Below are 19846 nucleotides of genomic sequence, written 5' to 3'. Positions count from 1 at the left end.
CGGGTTCAAGCCATTCTGCCTCAGCCTCCCGAGTAGCTGGGACTACAGGCGCCTGTCACCACGCCCAGCTAATTTTTTTTGTATTTTTAGTAGAGACAGGGTTTCACCGTGTTAGCCAGGATGGTCTCGATCTCCTGTCCTCGTGATCCACCCGCGTCGGCCTCCCAAAGAGCTGAGATTACAGGCGTGAGCCACCGCGCCCAGCCTTTATATCTCATTTTATATATTCATTTTCAGTCTGATGAGCAGTTATTTGAATCAGAGTACTACAGCAAATCTCAGCAAGCTGACACATCAAACTCTGAACTGAGAAGTTTAAGTTTTTCATATCAATGATTCTTATCTTGACCAAAATCTCTGAGGTTTTGATTCAACTGAGGTTAAAACAGTGAAAATTTTTATAGCAAGCACCCCAGGTATTTGTGCTACAGGTTGTCTGAAGCCACCTTTAGAGAAACTCTTCTAGTTACAACCTTAAAATAAAGCTTTTTGGGGGGATATTCAGCCAGCCTTCCTTAGATGAAACTATAGTTGCTTCCATCTCCAATCTTATAAAACACCCACTCAATAATGTTGATGAACTGAGTTTCTGATTGATATTTCTAGTGTTACAGTGTGTCTTAGGAAAATATATTTATGACTACAATAGAAAAGGGAATAGTTGATTTTTCTATTTGTCATAATCAAAAGCATTGAATTTCTTTTCTACCTCCAACATGTTTCAGAAGACTGTGAAGAATGAATAATTAATATGGATGATCTATATGAATATAAAAGTGTCAAATGCCCCATCTTTTGACTAAATAATAGTAATTTTAGTAACACATTTATTTTATATAAATATTTCTATTTTAATGATGTATATGCCTGCTATTTTATAAGTTTTATAATTTAATGTATGTGTGTGTCTGTGTGTGTGCATGTGTAAATATATACTGCCACTATATCTATCTGGTTGCAGTATTTGCCTTCTACTGATGAACAGATTTGATTTCATGATATGGAGTCTGGATATGTATACCATTCATTCACTGCTTCATGAAAAATGCTACAGAAGTTCGAAAGATGAGCTTCCTAGACAGAAAAGGTTCAAGAGTGTATGAGTAATCATGAAATTATATAAAATAAAATTTAATAAGATTACTAAGGATGAAATTATAGTGTGTTTCACACGAAATTGTATCCAGGCTGTGTTCTAAATTATAATGCTAGTAAATAGCAGTGAGATAAAATGAGAATCCTCTGGTTTAAAAGAGTTCTGGTAATTCTGTAAAACTGTGCTGGTGTCTTATTCTTTCTGGGTCTCATTGTTCTCCTCTGTAAATATGCAAAGTTTAAAGTGTATGATTTCTCAAGAGCTATTGTAGCTCAGATAGGCCATAAATCTTTGATCATTTTGTACTATGCTTGTGTTTTGCTAAGCACTATTGAAATGCATATCTTAGTTTCATCCTGAATCAGGTCTATCTGTATCCATTATGCCTTTGTTTTAGGTTGGAGTATACATAATTATAAAATCAAAGATTGACAGATGATTGTTCTACTTTTAAAGTCATATGTTATTAACACAAATGAGTATTTTAGAAAATGAAAAAAGAATCCCATCAACTATGTTTATTTCCATCTGTGTTTACAGGAAGTTCAACACAATTGCCAGCTTCATAGAATATCTTTTTGTGCAGATGATAAAACTGACAAGAGGATATTCACTTTCATATGCAAAGATTCTGAGTCAAATAAACATTTGTGCTATGTATTTGACAGCGAAAAGTGTGTAAGTATCCCAGATGTTTTAGGGTGGTTTGTTCTGTTTTACAAGCCAGGAATTGTCTAGTTTCTGGCATTAGTAAAGTATTTGAAAATGAATAATATCTGTAAATACTTAGCTGTACTAATAGATTTATTTTGTCATGAGAATATGCTTCAGGATGTCATCCATGACTAAATTCTCATGTTCATGAGCATAAACTCACATGCAAATTTATTTTATTAGAATGTCATGCCTGCTTATGTTATGCATTTATTTATTTTATAATAATTTAATCTATTTTAGTTTTAAACTCAAATAGGATTTAGTAATATGCACATAATATAAGAGTAATGGTGAGCAAAAGTGTGTTTCCCCTACATGTGCAGAATCTGATGGATTTTATAAAAATAAATATTCTTAACTCCAGGAAGTATAATCTGTATGGTTCCTTAAAAGATTTTCCAATACATTGAAAATGTAGTTCCTTATGTTCATTATATAAAACTCTTAGGCCAGGCACGGTGGCTCACACCTGTAATCCCGGCACTTCGGGAGGCCGAGGTGGTCAGATCATGAGGTCAAGAGATCGAGACCATCCTGACCAAAATGGTGACACTCCATCTCTACTAAAAATACAAAAATTAGCTGGGTGTTGTGGCGCGTGCCAGTGGTCCCACCTACTGGGGAGGCTGAGGCAGAAGAATCACTTGAATCTGGGAGGTGGAGGTTGCAGTGAGCCGAGATCGCACCACTGAACTCCAGCCTGGCGGCAGAGTGAGACTCCGTCTCAAGAAAAGAAAAAACAAAACAAAACAAAAAACTTAATATAATGAAAGTTAATGGAATTATATGTATGAAATTCTATGTTAAATCCTGTAGCTGTTCTTTAATCATCTGAAATCTTAAGGAAAACCCATTGATGGCTGCAGTGAAGGAAAAACATGTAACCTCAACAATTTTATTGGTTTAGGTAGGAAATAAAACAATTCATCTATTTGCTAATTTATCTTGCTGTCAAAAATAGATAGCAAATATTATTATCGCTATTATGTCATTTGTTTATCTAGCTTCAGTATTGAGCTTCTTGAGAACAAATACCTTTTTATTTTTTCATGTGACTTCTACATCAAGTGGACAATAGGTGCTCAATGAAGCATTCCTTAAGAAAAAGATCGCGTTGAAAACTTACAAAACATAGAACAAGTTATCATTTTTATTTTTTAAACTGTAGTTCTCTAGAAAGGAAAGCTAATGTGCTAAGCTACTAGACATCATAATACCTTTTGTGAATTTGGTGCACATTATGGAACATTTCATCAGAAAAAGATGCTTAGCAATCTAAGACAATATTTTGCGCACAATAAGACATTTTATATAGCTCAAATTGATGTTGAATTTTATTTTATATGAACTTCTGTTGAATGAATAAATAAAATTTACATATAATTTACATATTTCAAGTGCTTTTTAACCATGATTGCTTACAGATTCTTTTCTCTATGACTGAGAAGATTGAAGTTGATATTTGTTGAATATCTTCTATACATAATTTATAACCTTTTACCACCGACATAAAGCAGAAAACTCAGTTATTCTTCTTTCTGCCTTACCCATAGAAATAAATTTTGAAATGTTTCAGAGTCAGAGTTCGTTATAAATATTAGCCTTCTTATAGATTTGTGCCACTTGTTTTATATTCTTTGATCCCTATCCAAATTTGTTAAATTAATATTTAAAATATAAGCTTGCCAGCTTAAAAGCATAGACCCCATTTCTTCTTCATCCTAACTGTCTGTAATTGATTGTTCTCTTTGGATGTAGCATATCTACTCTATTTTCTCTTAAAGACTGAAAATAATTTCCTAAAGCCTAAGCAGTGGTTCACAATCATTAATGTGCATAAAAATCATACGGGATGCTTTTTAAAAACTCTTATCAATTGGGGCTGAAGCTCAGGAAATCTATATTTATCAAGTATACCAAGTTGTTCTGCTGCAGGTAGAGGAAGTCTTGGCTTTGAAAAGTTCCCAGAAAATCTCCCAACTATAAGTTGGCATCACCTTCATGAGCTGAAAAATGACATGTTTTCTTAAAAATTTGTTATACCTGCACTATCTTAACTATGAGGTTTTATCAGTGCTAATTATAATGATGACTATATTTATAACACTGATGTTATATGTATGTAGAATTTTTGATATGCCATCTTATGTAATTCTTATTTTAAATAGTTTATCATAGAGTGCTAAAATGGGAAATAAGTTATGGCCTATCTCGTACAAATCTCCTTCTATTTTAAAAAACCAAGATCAGAGATGTTGAAGTAAGTTTTCCAAAGTTACAAAACTAAGTAGTCAGTAGAATCAGGACTAAAATCTAAGACTCTTAATTCCCATTGCTACATTTATCTCAACATGCTATATTACTCCCATAACTGTGGCCTCCTCTAGAGTTCATCTGCTCTTATTGGGGCCTTTACTCTATCTGTTCATTGTATTTTATCTTTTTAGTACTTCTTTGAAATTGAGAATTTGAAAGATGAAACCTTTTTTAGTATGTCACAAGACTGGAATTCACTACTTTATTAACAGTATCATGTTGTATTAATAGTCCTCCTTCTTCCATAGTGATGGTGAGGACCATATGAGGAGTGAGAACATTCAGCCCTGCCAAAATAGAATGCTGAGCCTCTATACTTACTAGGCAATAAGGGAGCAATGCATTTCCACCCTCACTCTCATACTGGAATTGCATCAGATGAAGCCACCTAAAGCAGAAAATTTAAATCATTTCCAGTATTTCATAAAATGAAAATCACTCTTTGTACCAAGAAACAGGTTTCTTAAACTAAAAAAGAAATGACAGTCAGTAGTTACCAACACATAGATGTCAGAGATATTAGAATTATAGGACAAAGGTTTTGGAACAGCCATCATATAACATAATAAAATGAGCAGTCACAAACACACATGAAACAGATGAGAATGCAGAAAGTCTTATCAATGAAATAGAAAATCTAAGCAAAGAAACAGAAGATATAAAGAATACTGAAAAATAACCACATGAAAGACTCAATGTATAGGCTCAACAGCAGAATAGAGAGAACAGAGGAAAAGAATCAATGACCTAGAAGATTGACAAATAGAAAATGCCCAATCTGAACAACACAAAAATTATAGCCTCAATAAACCAGCAAAAACAAAGCCAAAACAGAACCTCATGGACTGTGGGACCATAACAAAATATCTAACATCTGTGTGTCATCTGAGTCCTGGAAAAAGAGAAATAAGCACCCTTAAAAAACACTCCAAGAATATTAGTTGAAAACATTCCCGATTTGACAAAGAACATCAACCTATAGATTTAAAATACTGGGTGATCTCCAAACGGGATTAATCCAAATAACTCCACACCAAGACACATCATATTCAAGCTTCTGAAAACTGAAGACAAAAGAAAAGTCTTGAAAGCAACAAGAGATAAGCAAGTACTTACCTATAGCAGAGAATGTGAATGGCGGTGTATTTCTCACCAGAAACCATGAAGGCAAGAAGGAAGTTACATAATACTTTTGAGTAATGGAAAAAACAAAAATCTGTCAAATGATCCTACGTCCAGAAAAATATTCTTCAGAAATTGGAAATAAATTTTTAAAAATTATTAGATGTATGAAAATTAAGATTGTTTGCCACTACTAGACATCTTAAATGAATGGCTAAAGGAAGTTCTCTAAATGGAAAGGAAACAATACAAAACAGGAACTTGGAGCATAAGGAAGGAAAAGAAAAAACAAGATGAGCAAACGTATGAGTAAATCTTTAGTTTTCTAAATTATGTTTGATGATAGAAGAAAAAAATACTTTCTGATGTGATTTTAAAATCTGACATGATTTCATATATGGACATATGAAATATGTAAGGCAATTATATTAAACTAGGAAGGTTGAGAGGATGTAAAAAGGGAGGTGAGGTGTCTACGCCTCGCATAAACTGGAAAAATAATAGCACTAGGTAACTATGATAAGTTATATAGATAAAATGTGAGTCTGACAACAACCCCTAACTTGTTATATAATGAGATACACTTAAAAGCACTATAGAGAAACTAAAATGTTATCATTTTAAAACCCCATAGAAATGCAATGAAAAGAAAACAGAGAAAGAAAAAAGTAACAGAAAAGAAAAAGATTAAATAATGTACTTAAGCCCTAACATATCAAAAATCACATTAAATGTAAATAGTCTATGCCAGTTAAAATATGTTGTTAGGGTGGATTACAAAACGTAATCCAGATACATATTGTCTATAAGAAGTTCACTGCAAACATAATGGTATAGGTGATATAGGCAGGCTAAAAATGGAAGAATGAAAAGAGAGTTTTCATGCAAACATTATTCAAAGAAAGCAATAGTAACTATATTTACATCAGATAAAGTAGACCTCAATGCAAAGAAAATTACCAGAGACAGAGGGGGACATATAGTGATAAAAGGGACCAGTTCCCAAGAAGATATGGTAATTCTAACTGTATATTACCAAAAAATAGAGCTGCAAAATGAGAAACAAAAACAGATAGAACTAAAAGGGTAAATAGACAAATATACAAGTATAGTCAGAAATTTTACTGGTACTTTCCCTCAAATTTATAGAATAATTAGAAAATCATCAAGGATATAGAATAACTCAACATCATCAACCAGTGGGATCTAATGAGCAATTACAGAGAACCTCAGCTAACAACAACATTATGTATGTTATTTTCAAGTGTTTGAGGATGATGTACCAAATTAAGTCACATCCTGGACCATAAAGTAAATCTTGAAAAGTTAAAAGAATTAAAATTATTTAACATTTCTCTGACTATAAGGAAATCAGTCTAAAAATCAGTAACAGAAAGCCAGAAAATCTTTACAAGCTAGGTAATGAAACATCATATTTATAAATATTCCATACATCAAATAGCAATTCATACATGAATTTTTAATTCCGTGAATTGAATAAAAATGAAATAGAGCATATCAACATTTGTGTGATATAACTAAAGCAGTGATAAGAAAGAAATTTGTAACAACTAATTTAAAACATTAGAAAAGAGGAAAGTCTCAAATGAATAATCTATGTTCCCATCTCAAGTACACAGAACAACAAAAATATCAAAATAAACCACAAAGTAAGCAGAAGGAAGATAAGATTAATAAGAAATTGAAAATACAGAAAATCAATGAAGCAAAGACCTGATTTTTCAAAAGATTATAAAAGTCACAAATTGTATTAATTTGGCAAAGAACAAAAGAGAGGGAGAAGACACAAGTTACCAATATTTAGAATGAGAACCAGCAGATTTCACTACAGACTCTCTGAATATCAAAAGAATAAGAGGATCCTTTAAAGAACTTTACACACACAAATTCGAAAATACAAATGAATTGGATCAATTATTTAGGAACAATATTACCACAAATCACTCATTATTAAGTAGATTATTTTAATAGCCTAACTATAAAGGAAATTAAATTTATAAATTTAAAGTTATTAAAAGATAAATCTCCAGGTGTAGATGGTTTCACTGGAGAATTCTATAAAATGTTTAAACAGGAATTAATGCTATTCTGTACAATCCATTCCAGTGAAAAATAAGAGAGAGAGAAACACTTTCTACTTCATTTTGTGAAACTAGTATTTCTCTGATACCAAAACCAGACTTAGTGCAAATAAATAAATAAATAAACAAACAAATAGTAGAGATCTGAATTCCTCAGGAATAAAAATGTAAAAATTCCTAAGGAAATATAACCCAATAATGCATTGTATTAGTCAGGGTTCTCTAGAGGGATAGAGCTAATAGGATGTATATATTGAAAGTTTACTAAGGAGTATTAAATTCACACAGTCACAAGGTCCCACAATAGGCCATCTGCAAGCTGAGGAGCAAGGAAACCAGTCATAGTCCCGAAGCTGAAAAACTTGAAGTCCAATATTCAAGGGCAGGAAGATCCAGCACAGGAGAAAGATGTAGGCTGGGAGGTTAAGTCAGTCTAGACTTTTCACGTTTTTCTGCCTGCTTTATATTCTGGCTGCATTAGCAGCTGATTAGATGGTGCCCAGCCAGATTAAAGGTAGGTCTGCCTTTTCCAGCCCACTGACTCAAATGTTAATCTCCATTGGCAACACTCTCACAGACACACACAGGATCAACACTTTGCATCCTTTAATCCAGTAAGGTTGACGCTGAATAATAACCATCACATGCATTAAAAGAATTATATGCAAAGAATAAGAGTAGTTTGTCCCAAGGATGCACATTTTGCTCAACATTCGAAAATCTAGTGATGTAATCAATCACATGATAAATCTAAAGAAGAAACATCATGTGATAATACCAATCAGTGCTTTAAAAATACTTTTAAAAAATGAACACACACTCATTGTTTAAAACTCTCAGAAAAATAGGAATAGAAAGAACTTCCACAATTTGATAAAGAGCATCTAAACAAAATGCAGATATTTTACTTTATGGTAAAAAAAAAAAAAAAAAAAAAAAAATGCTTTCCTCCTTAGATATGGAACAAAGCAAAGCTTTTCACTCTCTTGGCTCATATGAAACACTGCCATAGAAACTGTAGCCATCGCAGCAAGACAAAAAAGCATGTAAGAAATTTGCAGATTGTAAAAAAAGAAATCTTTGCTTATATGCAGATGACATGATTGTCTATGTAGGAAATTTTGAGTCTAAAACAATTTCTGGATTTAATAAATGAATTTAGCCAGGTGGCAGAATACATAATTAACATACCTGGATCAATTGTATTGCTGTATACTAGTAGTGAACATGTGGATACAAAAATTTACAATTGCTAAAAGAAGTGGAATACATAGGTGTAAGTCTAAACTAAGAAGTGAAATTTGTATGCTGAAAATTCATATGCAACAAAATGCTGATGAAAGAAATAATAGACTGTATAAATAAATGGAGATACTATTTTCAGTTCTTCATACTGATGTATAGATTTAACACAATTCCTGTCAAAATTATAGCAAGGTTTTGTAGATATAGACAAGATTACTCTAAACTTTATATGGAAAGGCAAAGGAGATAGAATCGCTGAAACAATTTCAAAAAAAGAGCAGTGAAGTGAAAGTAATTCATCTATCCTGTTTCAAGACATATTAGATACCTTTACTAATGAAGACTTTAGTTTTGGTGGAGGGATAGACAATAAGTCAATGGAGGAGCAAACGTGTAAATCAACACACAGAAATATGCCCAGCTAATGTTTGTCAGTGCTACAAAAGCAGTGCAATAGGGGAAAGAAGGTTTTGAGGGGTTTTTAAATTTGTTTTTGTTTTGTTTTTGTTTTTTTGTTGTTGTTGCTTTGTTTTTGTTTTTTGTTGTTGTTCAAAGAGTGCTGGTGCAATTGGACTTTCAAAGGCAAATAAAATGCACCTTGACCTAAACCTCACACTCTATCTAAAAATTAACTGAAAATTCATCATGGACTTAGATATAAAAAGTACAACTATAAAACATTTAGAAAAAAACACATGGGAAACCTTCAGAATGTAGGGCTAGGAAAAGAGTTCTTAGAATTGACATCCATAGCATCCAAATGACATCCATTGACATCAAAATGAGGGAAAATGATACACTGAACTTTTGAAAACATTTTTCTGTGTGTACGTGCTTTGCTCCATGTCTTAGGAGGAAAGCATTCATTTTTTTTATCATAAAGTAAAATATCTGTATTTTGTTTAGATGTTCTTTATCAAATTGGGGATGAAAAGACTGGGAGAAAGTATTTGCAAACCACGTATGAGACAAATAACTGGTAAAAAAACATTCAACACTCAACAGTATGAAAACAATCAAATTAGAACACGAACAAAAGACAACAAGATGCATTTCATTGAAGGGGATATACAGATGGCAAGTAATTATTTGAAAAGATGTTAAACGTTGGTGTCCATTAGGGAAATGCAAAATAAAATCAAAATAAGGTATTACTACAGAACTTTCAGAAGGGCTACAATAAAAACACCAACTGCTGGTAAGAATGGGGGAAAAGTACATCACTCACACATAGCTGATGGAGATATAAAATGATATGGCCATTTAGGAAAAACAGTTTGGCAATTTTATAAGAAACTAAACATGCAACTGTCCTGTGAAATACTTGGACATTTATCCCAGAGAAATCAAAACTTAAAATGTTCACACAAAATCCTATACACAAATATTTATAGACGCTTATTCATAATAGCCCAAAACTACAAGCCATCCAGAAAATGGGTGAAGAACATTACCTAGCAATTAAAAGGCATGAACTATTAGACACACAACAATGTGGATGACTCTCCAGAGATTAGGGAATTCAAAAAGTCTATCTCAAAAGCCTGTGTACTCTATGATTCCATTTCTATAATATTCTTAAAATAGCAAAATTATAGAAATGGAGAAAAATTAGTGTTTTCCAGAGGTTAAGGAAATGATGAGGGCAGGCTGGAAGAGGATGTGCTTATAAAACAGCAAGATGAAAGATTCTTGTCATAATCAAATTATTCTGTATTTTGACTATATTATTAATATCCTGGTTGTGAGTGGTACTATAGTTTTGCAATATATTATCATTAGAATAACCTGGACAAAGGATACACAAGATCTCTGTATTATTGCTTACAGCTGAATGTAAATCTAAATTATCTGAAAATAAAGTTTACTTTAAATATCTGAAAAATAAAGTGTGGCCTATTTGGACCAAACCTTTTATCTTATTTTAAGTAAATTGTAGGCCAAAAAGAATTAGTTTCTTTCCCAGAGTGACAAGCTAGATAGAAACAGAATTTGAACTTAGAGGAAGGCCTACCTTAGCATACTACAAAACTGGAATTCATTTTATTGGTATTATCATGTTATATTATTTACATTTGATATTTATGCAACTTCTACAGTCATCTTATTAAATTACAAAAATACACCTAGAACAGAGAATTTATTGTGATATGGCTGATTTTTATTATAAATGAAATATAATTGCTGTCAACTGTTTAACCATTGTTTTGATTTTCTTCATTTTTCACAATTTCATTTCTAAATGTTAATAAATATACCTTATTTGATGAATGCTACTTTTAATATAATTTAAAGAGTAGCCCAAATTATCAAATCAAATTATCACACACATGTTTTTTAAAGATGTGAAAGGAACTGTAAAATAAGGCAAAGTTTAAAACTTCATTTTTACATCTTAATTAATTCTCTGTAAAAAGGGTTCATTGTCAAAAGAATCATACATTATTAGTACTAAAAGGAATCATTGCATCCAGTCTTTTTACAAGATCTGTTTGGGGGAAGGTGTTTACTACATATTCTTATTATAGCTCTATTTCACATTTGTCTTGTATTAATAATAATTTTTGAATCACATTTATTAAAATAAAAAATGATTGTTTTTTATATTTCATTACATGATTGAGGGAGAGCTAATTAGATTAGCCATCCAACTTAATGTAATTAGTTTAAAATGAGAATCTGGAAGCTTATTGTTGCTGAGTATTTGCCTCCAATACTAGTTTCATGTTTCCATTTCATGAAATACTATAATTTACGTATCAAATCCCTGAGTTTAAAAACTCCAAAGAATTGGCTTATTATGACAGCAAGCAGGAGTGACCAGCTATACACTAGAAAACTAATTTTTCAGTTAATTGTCTGAGGTTCTTTTGTATGTGATTTTGAAGACAAACTTTCTTTTATTTGAACAAATTTATGGAATAAATGTGAAACTTTGTTGCATGGATATAATGCACAGTGATCAAGTCAAGGCATTTAGGGAGGACATCACCTGAGTACAATACATTTGTATTAACTATAGTCACCTTACTCTACTACCAAACATTGAATTTATTCCTTCTCTCTAACTGTATATTTGTACCCATTAACCCACTTCTCTTCATCCTCCTTTTCCCACTTATTCTTCTCAGGCTCTGTTATCCGTCTTTCTACTCTGTACCTCCATGTGATCAAATACTTTACTTTCACATGTAAATAAGAACATGCAATATTTGTCTTTTTCTGCCTTGTTTATTTCACTTAAGATAATGACCTCCAGTTCCATCCATGTTGCTTCGAATGACATGATATCATTACTTTTATGGCCAAATAATGTTTCATTGTGCATGTATACAACACATTTTCTTCATCCATTTATCCACTGGCAGACATTTAGATTGATGCCATGTGTTTGCTATTGTGAATAGTGCCGAAATAAACATCTGACTGCAGGAATCCCTTTGATATATTGATTTCTTTTCCTTTGGGTGGATACCCAGTAGTGGAGCTGCTGGACCAAATGATAAATATATTTTCAGAGTTGTTTTTTTTTTTTTTGGAAACCTTCATAGTGTTTTCCATAGTAGCTTTAGTAGTTTACATTTCCACCAACAGTACATAAAAGTTCCCTTTTCTCCACATCCTCGCCAACCTCTGTTATCTTTTGTCTTTTTGATAATAGCCATTCTGACTGGGGTAAGATGATAACATTGTGGTTTTGACTTGCATTCCGTGATGATTATGATATTGAGCATGTTTTAATATACTTGTTGACTGAATGTGTGTCTTCCTGTGGGAAATGTCTATTCATGTACTTTCCTTTTTTTTTTTTTTTTTTTTTTTTTTTAATGGGAACCTTTTTTTTTTCCTAAGTTATTTGAGTTCCTTATATGATCTGGAAGTTAGTCCTTGTCAGATGAATAATCTGAAAATATTTTCTCCAGTTCAAAAGTTGTTTCTTCATTGTGTTGATTGTTTATTTTTCTGTGGAGAAGCTTTTTAGTGTAATTAAGTATCATTTGTCTATTTTTGTGTTGCCAGTACTTTTGAGATCTTAGTCATAAATTCTCTGCCTAGTCCAATGTTCAGTAGTTTTCCTTAGATTTTCTTTTAATATTTTTACAGTTCCAGATATTACGTTTAAGTTTTTAGGCCACTTTGAGTTGATTTTTATATGTTGTGAGAGATAGGGGTCTAGTTTCATTCTCCATGTGGCTATTCAATTTTCCCAGAACCATTAATTGAAGAGGATGTTCTTTCTCTAGTGTAAGTTCTTTTTGGCTTTGTCAAAGCTCAGTTGACTGTAAATATGTGGTTTTATTTCTGAGTTCTTTATTCTATTCCATTAGTCTGTGTATCTGTTTTTATACCAATACCATACTGCTTTGGTTACTGTTACCTTGTAGTATATTTTGAAGTCAGGTAATGTGATGCCTCCAGCTTGTCTCTTTTTGCTCAGAATTGCTTTAAGCTTGCCGTTTCTTCGTTTCTTATTCTGTGATGAATGATGTCAGTATTTTGATAGGCATTGCATTGAGTCTGCAGGTTGCTTTGGATGGTAGAGTCATTTAAATGATACTATTTCTTAGGATCCATGAATGTAGGATATTTTCCTATTTGTTTGTGTCATTGACTATTTCTTTTATCAGTGTTTTGTAGCTCTCCTTATAGAGAACTTTTACCTCCTTGGTTAAATTTATTCATATATATTTATTCCTATATATATGTATATACGTATATGTGTTTATCTCTCTATCTATATGCATGTGTATACATATTGCACTATTGTAACTGAGATTGCTGTCTTGATTTCCTTCTCAGCTACATCACTGGCGTACAGAAATGCTCCTGATTTTTGTACCTTAATTTTGTATCCTCCATCTTACTAAATTCATTTATCAAATCTAAGAAAATTTTTATGGAGCAATTAGATTTTTCTAGATATAAGATCATATCAGCAAACTGGGATAATTTGACTTCCTCTTTTCCAACTTGGATGCCTTTTATTTCTTTCTTTCTTTTTTTTTTTTTTTTTTGATACGGAGTCTCGCTCTGTCGCCCAGGCTGGAGTGCAGTGGCCGGATCTCAGCTCACTGCAAGCTCCGCCTCCCGGGTTCACGCCATTCTCCTGCCTCAGCCTCCCAAGTAGCTGGGACTACAGGCGCCCGCCACCGCGCCCGGCTAATTTTTTGTATTTTTTTTGGTACAGATGGGGTTTCACCGTGTTAGCCAGGATGGTCTCGATCTCCTGACCTCGTGATCCGCCCGTCTCGGCCTCCCAAAGTGCTGGGATTACAGGCTTGAGCCACTGCGCCCAGCCTATTTCTTTCTTATGTTTGATTGACCTGGGTGGACTTCCAGTACTGTGTTGAATAGGCGTGACGAAGGTGGGCATTCTTGTCTTGTTCCAGTTCTTAGAGGAAAGGCTTTCAACATTTCCTCCTTCAGTATGACATTAGGTGTGGGTTTGTTATTTCATGGTATGTTTCTTCTATGCCTAGTTTGTTGAGAAATTTTTATCATGAAGGAATGTTGAACTTTATCAAATTCTTTTTCTGTGCCTATTGAGATGATTATTTTTTGTCCTTCATTCCATTAATTTCAGTTACCACCTTTATTGATTTGTATATGTTGAACCATCCATGCATCTCTGGTATAAATCCCACTCAGTCATGGTGTATTATATTTTTGTGTGCTGTTGAATTGAGTTAGCTAACATTTTGTTGAAGATTTTGTTTCTATGTTCATCAGTAATATTGACCAGTAGTTTTGTTTTTTTGTTGTTGTTGTTGTATCCTTATCTGGTTTTGTTATAAAGGTGATCTTGGCCTTACAGAATGAGTTAAGAAGAACCCCGTTCTTCAGTATTTTGGAATAGTTTCAGGATTGGTATTAGTTCTTTGTATATTTGGTAGAATTTTGTTGTGAATCCATCTGGTCCTGAGCTTTTCTTTGTTGAGACAGTTTTTATTACTGATTCAATATTGCTACTCATATTGGCCTGTCCAGGTTTTCTATTTTCTCCGGATTCACTTTTGTTAGGTTGCATATTTCCAGGAACTTACGCATTTACTCTAGATTGTTCAGATTGTTCAGTTTGTCAGCATGTAGTTGTTTATAGTAGTCTTTGGTGATCTTTGTATTTATGTGGTCAGTTGTTAAATTTCCTTTTTCATTCTAATTTAGTTTATTTGGATCTTTTCTGTTCTTGGTTAGCCTACTTAATGATTTCTGAATTTTACTTATTTCAAAGAACCAATTTTTTGTTTCTTTGATCTTGTGTATTTTTTTTAGTCTCTATTTCATTTAGTTCTTCTCTGATCTTTTTAATTTATTTTATAATGTTAATTTTGGGTTGGTGTGTTCTGACTTTTCTAGTTCCTTAACATGTATTGTTAAGTTGTTAACGTGTTATCTTTCTACAGGAATTTGTTGATACAGGATTTTATTGCTATAAACATTCCTCTTCGTACTGCTTTTACTGTATCTCACAGGTTTTAGTTTGTTTCCATTTTCATTTGTTTCAGTAATTTTTTTTTAATTTCCATCTTAATTTCTTTGTCAACCCAATGGTCATTCAGGAGCATGTTGTTTAATTTTCATGTATTTGTATATTTTCAAAGTTCTTGTTAGTATTGATTTATTTTTATTCCGTTGTGGTCTGAGGGGATAGTAGAAATTATTATCATTTTTTTATTTGTTGAGGCTTGTTCTATGGCCTAATATATGGGCTATACCGGGAAATGTTCTATGTGCTAATGAAAAGAATCTTCTGCAGTTTTTGGATAGAATATTCTATAAATGTGTATTAGGTCAATTTGGTCCATAGTACAATTTAAATTTGGGGGGTTTCATTGTCTGTCTAGATGATCTATCTAGTACTGACAATGGGATTTTGGATTCCCCCACTATTATTGTATTGCAATCTATCTCTCTCTTTAGATCTAGAAATATTTACTTTATGGATCTTTGTGCTCCAATATTGAGTGCATATATATTTAGATTTTTTTAGAATTGTTATATCCTCTCACTGGATGTATTCCTTTATCATTATATAATGACCTTTTCCATCTTTTTAGAACTGTTTTTGTCTTAAAGCCTATTTTATCTAAGTATAGCTATTTCTGCTTGCTTTTGGTTTTCATCTGTGTAGAATATATTTTTCTGTCTCTTTACTTTTAGTCTATATGTGCCTATACTGGTAAGATGAGTTTCTAGAAGGGAGCATATATTTGGATCATTTTAAACATCAATTCATTCATACTATGTATTTATGTAGAAAACTTAATCCATTTACAGTCAGTGTTATCATTGCTGGGTAAGGCTTTGTTCCTGTCATATTGTTAATTGTTTTCTGGTTGTTTTATATATAACTTTCTTCTGTTATTGTTCATCTTTGTTGTTTTGGTAGATGTCTGTAGTGGTACACTTTGAGTCTTATATCTTTTTCCTTTGTGTTATTTCTTTACCAATGAGTTTTATACTTTCATGTGTTTTCCTGATGGTAAATCTTGTCCATTTGTTTCCAGGTTTAAGACTTCCTTGAGCAATTCATATAAGACCAGTCTAGTTGTAACAAATTCCCTCAGTATTTACTTGTCTGAGAAAGACTTTATTTCTTCTTCATTTAGAAAGGAGAATATTGCTGGATATCATGTTCCTTTTTTTTTTTTTTCTTTTAGCACTTTGAATATTTTAGCCCATTCTCTTCTACTCTGTAATGTTTTTGCTGAGCAATTCACTGTTAAGCTGATATTATTTCCTTTATAGGTGACTAGACACTTTCCTCTTGCTGTTTTTAGAATTCTTTATCTTTGACTTTAGATAGTCTGAGTATAATGTGCCATGGTGACTGCCTTTTTGCTTTGTATCTGCTTGGCGATCATTGATCTTTCAGTAAGTGGATATTTATATCTCCTGCTAGACTTTAAGAGATTTCCTCTAGGCTGGGTGTGGTGGCTCACAATTGTAATCTCAGCACTTTAGAAGGCCTAGGAAGGTGGATAACGAGGTCAGGAGTTTGAGACCAGTCTGGCCAATATGGTGAAACCCCATCTCTACTAAAAGTACAAAAATTAGCCAGGCATGGTTGCATGCACCTGTAATCTCAGCTACTTGGGAGGCTGAGGCAGAAGAATTCCTTGAACCCAGGAGACAGAGGTTGCAGTAAGCTACGATTGAACCACTGCACCCCATCCTGGGCAACAGAGCAAGACTCCATCTCAAAAAAAAAAAAAAAAAAAACAAAGAAAAGAAAAGAAAAAAAAGAAAAAGAAAAGAAAGTTTTCATCTACTATTTCATGAAATGGGTTTTCTAATCCCTTTGTGCTTTCTTCACCCTTGGGGACACTGATAATTTGAATTTTCAATAACTTTAAGGTGTCACAAACGGCATGAAGGCTTTCCTCATTCTTTTCTATTATTTTTATCTTTATATTTGTCTGACTGAATTATTTCAAAAGATCTGTGGATTTGAGACTTTTTTTTTCTTCCACTTGATCTAGTCTATTGTCAAGTTATCATTGTGTTTCTCCTCAATGAGTTCTTAAGTTCTAGAATTTATCTTTCATTCTTCTAAAACATATCTATCTCTTTGGTGTTTTTCTCATTCATATACTGATTTGTTTTTCTGATTTCTTTTTATTGTTTTTCAGGTTTCTCTTGTATCTCACTGAGCTTCTTTCAAATCAGTATCTTCAATTCTTTATCTGGGATTTTGGGAGTTTCTTTTTTATTAAGATCTATTGGAGATCTTAATTTATTGGAGAATTATTATGTTTCTTTCAAGGTGTCATATTTCCTTGATTTTTATGTTTCCTGTATCCTTATGTTTATATCTGCACATCTATATAAAAGTCACTTCTTCCTGTTTTTGAATTTACTTTTTGTGGGGAGGAATTTTCCTGAAAATGAATCTATGGTGTTGGTTGAGTAGGGCACTTTGACTTTGATTTTGGTTGTATACAGCAATGTAATCTCTGAATGATTTATTTTGCTCTTATATTACTCTATTCTCACATTGCTATAAAGGAATACCTGAGACTGTGTAATAGTCTGCTGGCATCTGCTTAGCTTTTGGGGAAGCCTCAGGAAATTTACAATCATGGCAGAAAGTGAAGCATGAGCAGGCATGGCTTCCATGGCAGGAGCAGTAGCAGGAGGGTTGGCGGGGAAGATGCTACACATTTTTAAATGACCAGATCTCATGAGAACTCACTCACTATGGTGAGAACAGCACCATAAGGATGTTGCTAATTAGAAATCTACCACCACGTTGCAATCACCTACCACCAGGCCCCATCTCCCAACAATGGAGATTACAGTTTGACATGAGATTTAGTAGGATCAGAGATCCAAACCATATCTTTCTGCATCTGGTCCCCCAAATCTCATATCCTTCTCACACTGCACAATACAATCATACCTTTCCAACAGTCCCCAAAGTCTTAACTCGTTTCGGCATTAACCCAAAAGTCCAAAGTCCAAAATCTCATCTGAGACAAGGGAAGTCCCGTTCACTTATGAGCCTGCAAAATCAAAAGCAAGTTAATTAATTCCAACATACAATGGGAGTACAAGTACTTGGTAAACATTCCCATTCCAAAAGGGAGAAATTGGCCAAGGAAAGGAGATACAGGCCTCATGCAAACCCAAAATCCAGCAGGGCAGTCATTACATCTTAAAGCTCCAAAAGAATCTTCTTTGACTCCATGTCCCATATCCAGGGCCCACTGGTTTGAGAGGTGGGCTCCCAAAGTCTTGGGCAACTCTGCCCCTGTGGCTTTGCGGGGTTCAGCCCTAATGGCTACTATCATGTGCTGGTGTTAAGTTCTTGTGACTTTTCAAGCACAGGGTGCAAACTCTCAGTGGATCCACCATTCTGGGGTCTGAAAGATGGTGGCCCTTTTCTCACAGCTCCACTAGGCAGTCCTCCAATGGGGAGTCTGTGTGGGGTGTCTAATGAGGGCTCCAATCTTACAGCAAAGCTCACCTCTTACACTCTGTGCATCTACAAGCTTAACACCACGTGGAAACTGCCAAAGCTTATGACTTGCACCCTCTGAAGCAGTAGCTTATACTTTTTACCTGGGCGTCTTTGAGCCATAGTTGGAGCTGGAGTGGCTGGGAAGCAGGGAATAGTGTTGTGAGGCTGTGCAGGGCAGTGGGGCCTTGGCCCTGGCCCGTGAAACTGTTCTTCCCTCTTAGGCAGCCTGCAATAGGAGGTTATGCCACAGAGGTCTCTGAAATTACCTTAAGGCCTTTCGCCCATTATCTTGTCTGTTAGTGCTTGGCTCCTTTTCACTTGTGAAAATTTCTGCAGCTTGCTTGAATTCCTGCCCTGAAAATGGGCTCCTCTTTTCTACCACATGGCCAGTGATATGGTTTGGCTCTGTGTCCCCACCTAAATCTCACCTTGAATTGTACTCCCATAATTCCCACGGGACCCAATGGGAGATAATTTGAATCATGGGGGCAGTTTCCACCATACTATTCTCATGGTAGTGAATAAGTCTCATGAGATCTGATGGTTTTATCAGGGGTTTCTGCTTTTGCATCTTTCTCATTTTCTCTTGCCACTGCCATGTAAGAAGTGCTTTTTGCCTCCTGCCATGATTCTGAGGCCTCCACAGCCATGGGGAACTGTAAGTCCAATTAAACCTCTTTTTCTTCCCAGTCCCAGGTATGTCTTTATCAGCAGCATGAAAACAGACTAATACAGTAAATTGGTACGAGTAGAGTGCAGTGTTGCTGAAAAGATATCCAAAAATGTGGAAGCGGCTTTGGAACTGGGTAACAGGCAGAGGTTGCAACAGTTTGGAGAGTGCAGAAGAAGACAGGGAAATTTGGGAAAGTTTAGAACTTCCTGGAGACTTGTTGAATGGCTTTGACCAAAAGCCTGAATGTGATATGGACAATAAGGTCCAGGTTGAGGTGGTCTCAGATGGAGATGAAGAACTTATTGGAAATTGAAGCAGAGGTGACTCTTGTTATGTTTTAGCAAAGAGAATGGCAGTATTTTGCTCCTGCATTCAAGATTTGCAGAAGTTTGAACTTGAGAGAGATAATTTAGGGTATCTGGTGGAAGAAATTTCTAAGCATCAAAGCATTCAAGAAGTAACCTGGGTGCTGTTAAAGGCATTCAGTTTTATAAGGGAAGCAGAGCATAAAAGTTCAGAAAATTTGCAACCTGACAATGTGATAGAAAAGAAAAACCCATTTTTTGAGGAGAAATTCAAGCTGCTACAGAAATTTGCATAGAGAATGAGGA

The 19846-nt window shown here is 34.0% G+C and overlaps 1 protein-coding gene across 3 annotated transcripts in view; it reads left to right on the top strand.

The window, feature by feature from the left end:
* The window catches only part of GULP1 (GULP, engulfment adaptor PTB domain containing 1), a 119870-nt gene that overhangs the window by 62705 nt on the left and 37319 nt on the right, over positions 1–19846 (top strand). For 2 of the 3 annotated variants that reach the window (XM_011978399.1, XM_011978400.1), the window contains exon 5: positions 1637–1774. The exons of the other annotated variant lie outside the window; for it this stretch is intronic. In XM_011978399.1, the coding sequence (XP_011833789.1) occupies positions 1637–1774 (138 nt within the window). The remainder of the gene's footprint in view (positions 1–1636; positions 1775–19846) is intronic. 3 annotated transcript variants of the gene reach the window in all.

This window comes from Mandrillus leucophaeus, unplaced genomic scaffold, assembly GCF_000951045.1.
Source record: "Mandrillus leucophaeus isolate KB7577 unplaced genomic scaffold, Mleu.le_1.0 Scaffold1938, whole genome shotgun sequence".
Taxonomy (NCBI): domain Eukaryota; kingdom Metazoa; phylum Chordata; class Mammalia; order Primates; family Cercopithecidae; genus Mandrillus; species Mandrillus leucophaeus.
The sequence above is the reverse complement of the archived record's forward strand: the minus strand, read 5'-3'. Positions and strand labels throughout refer to the sequence as shown.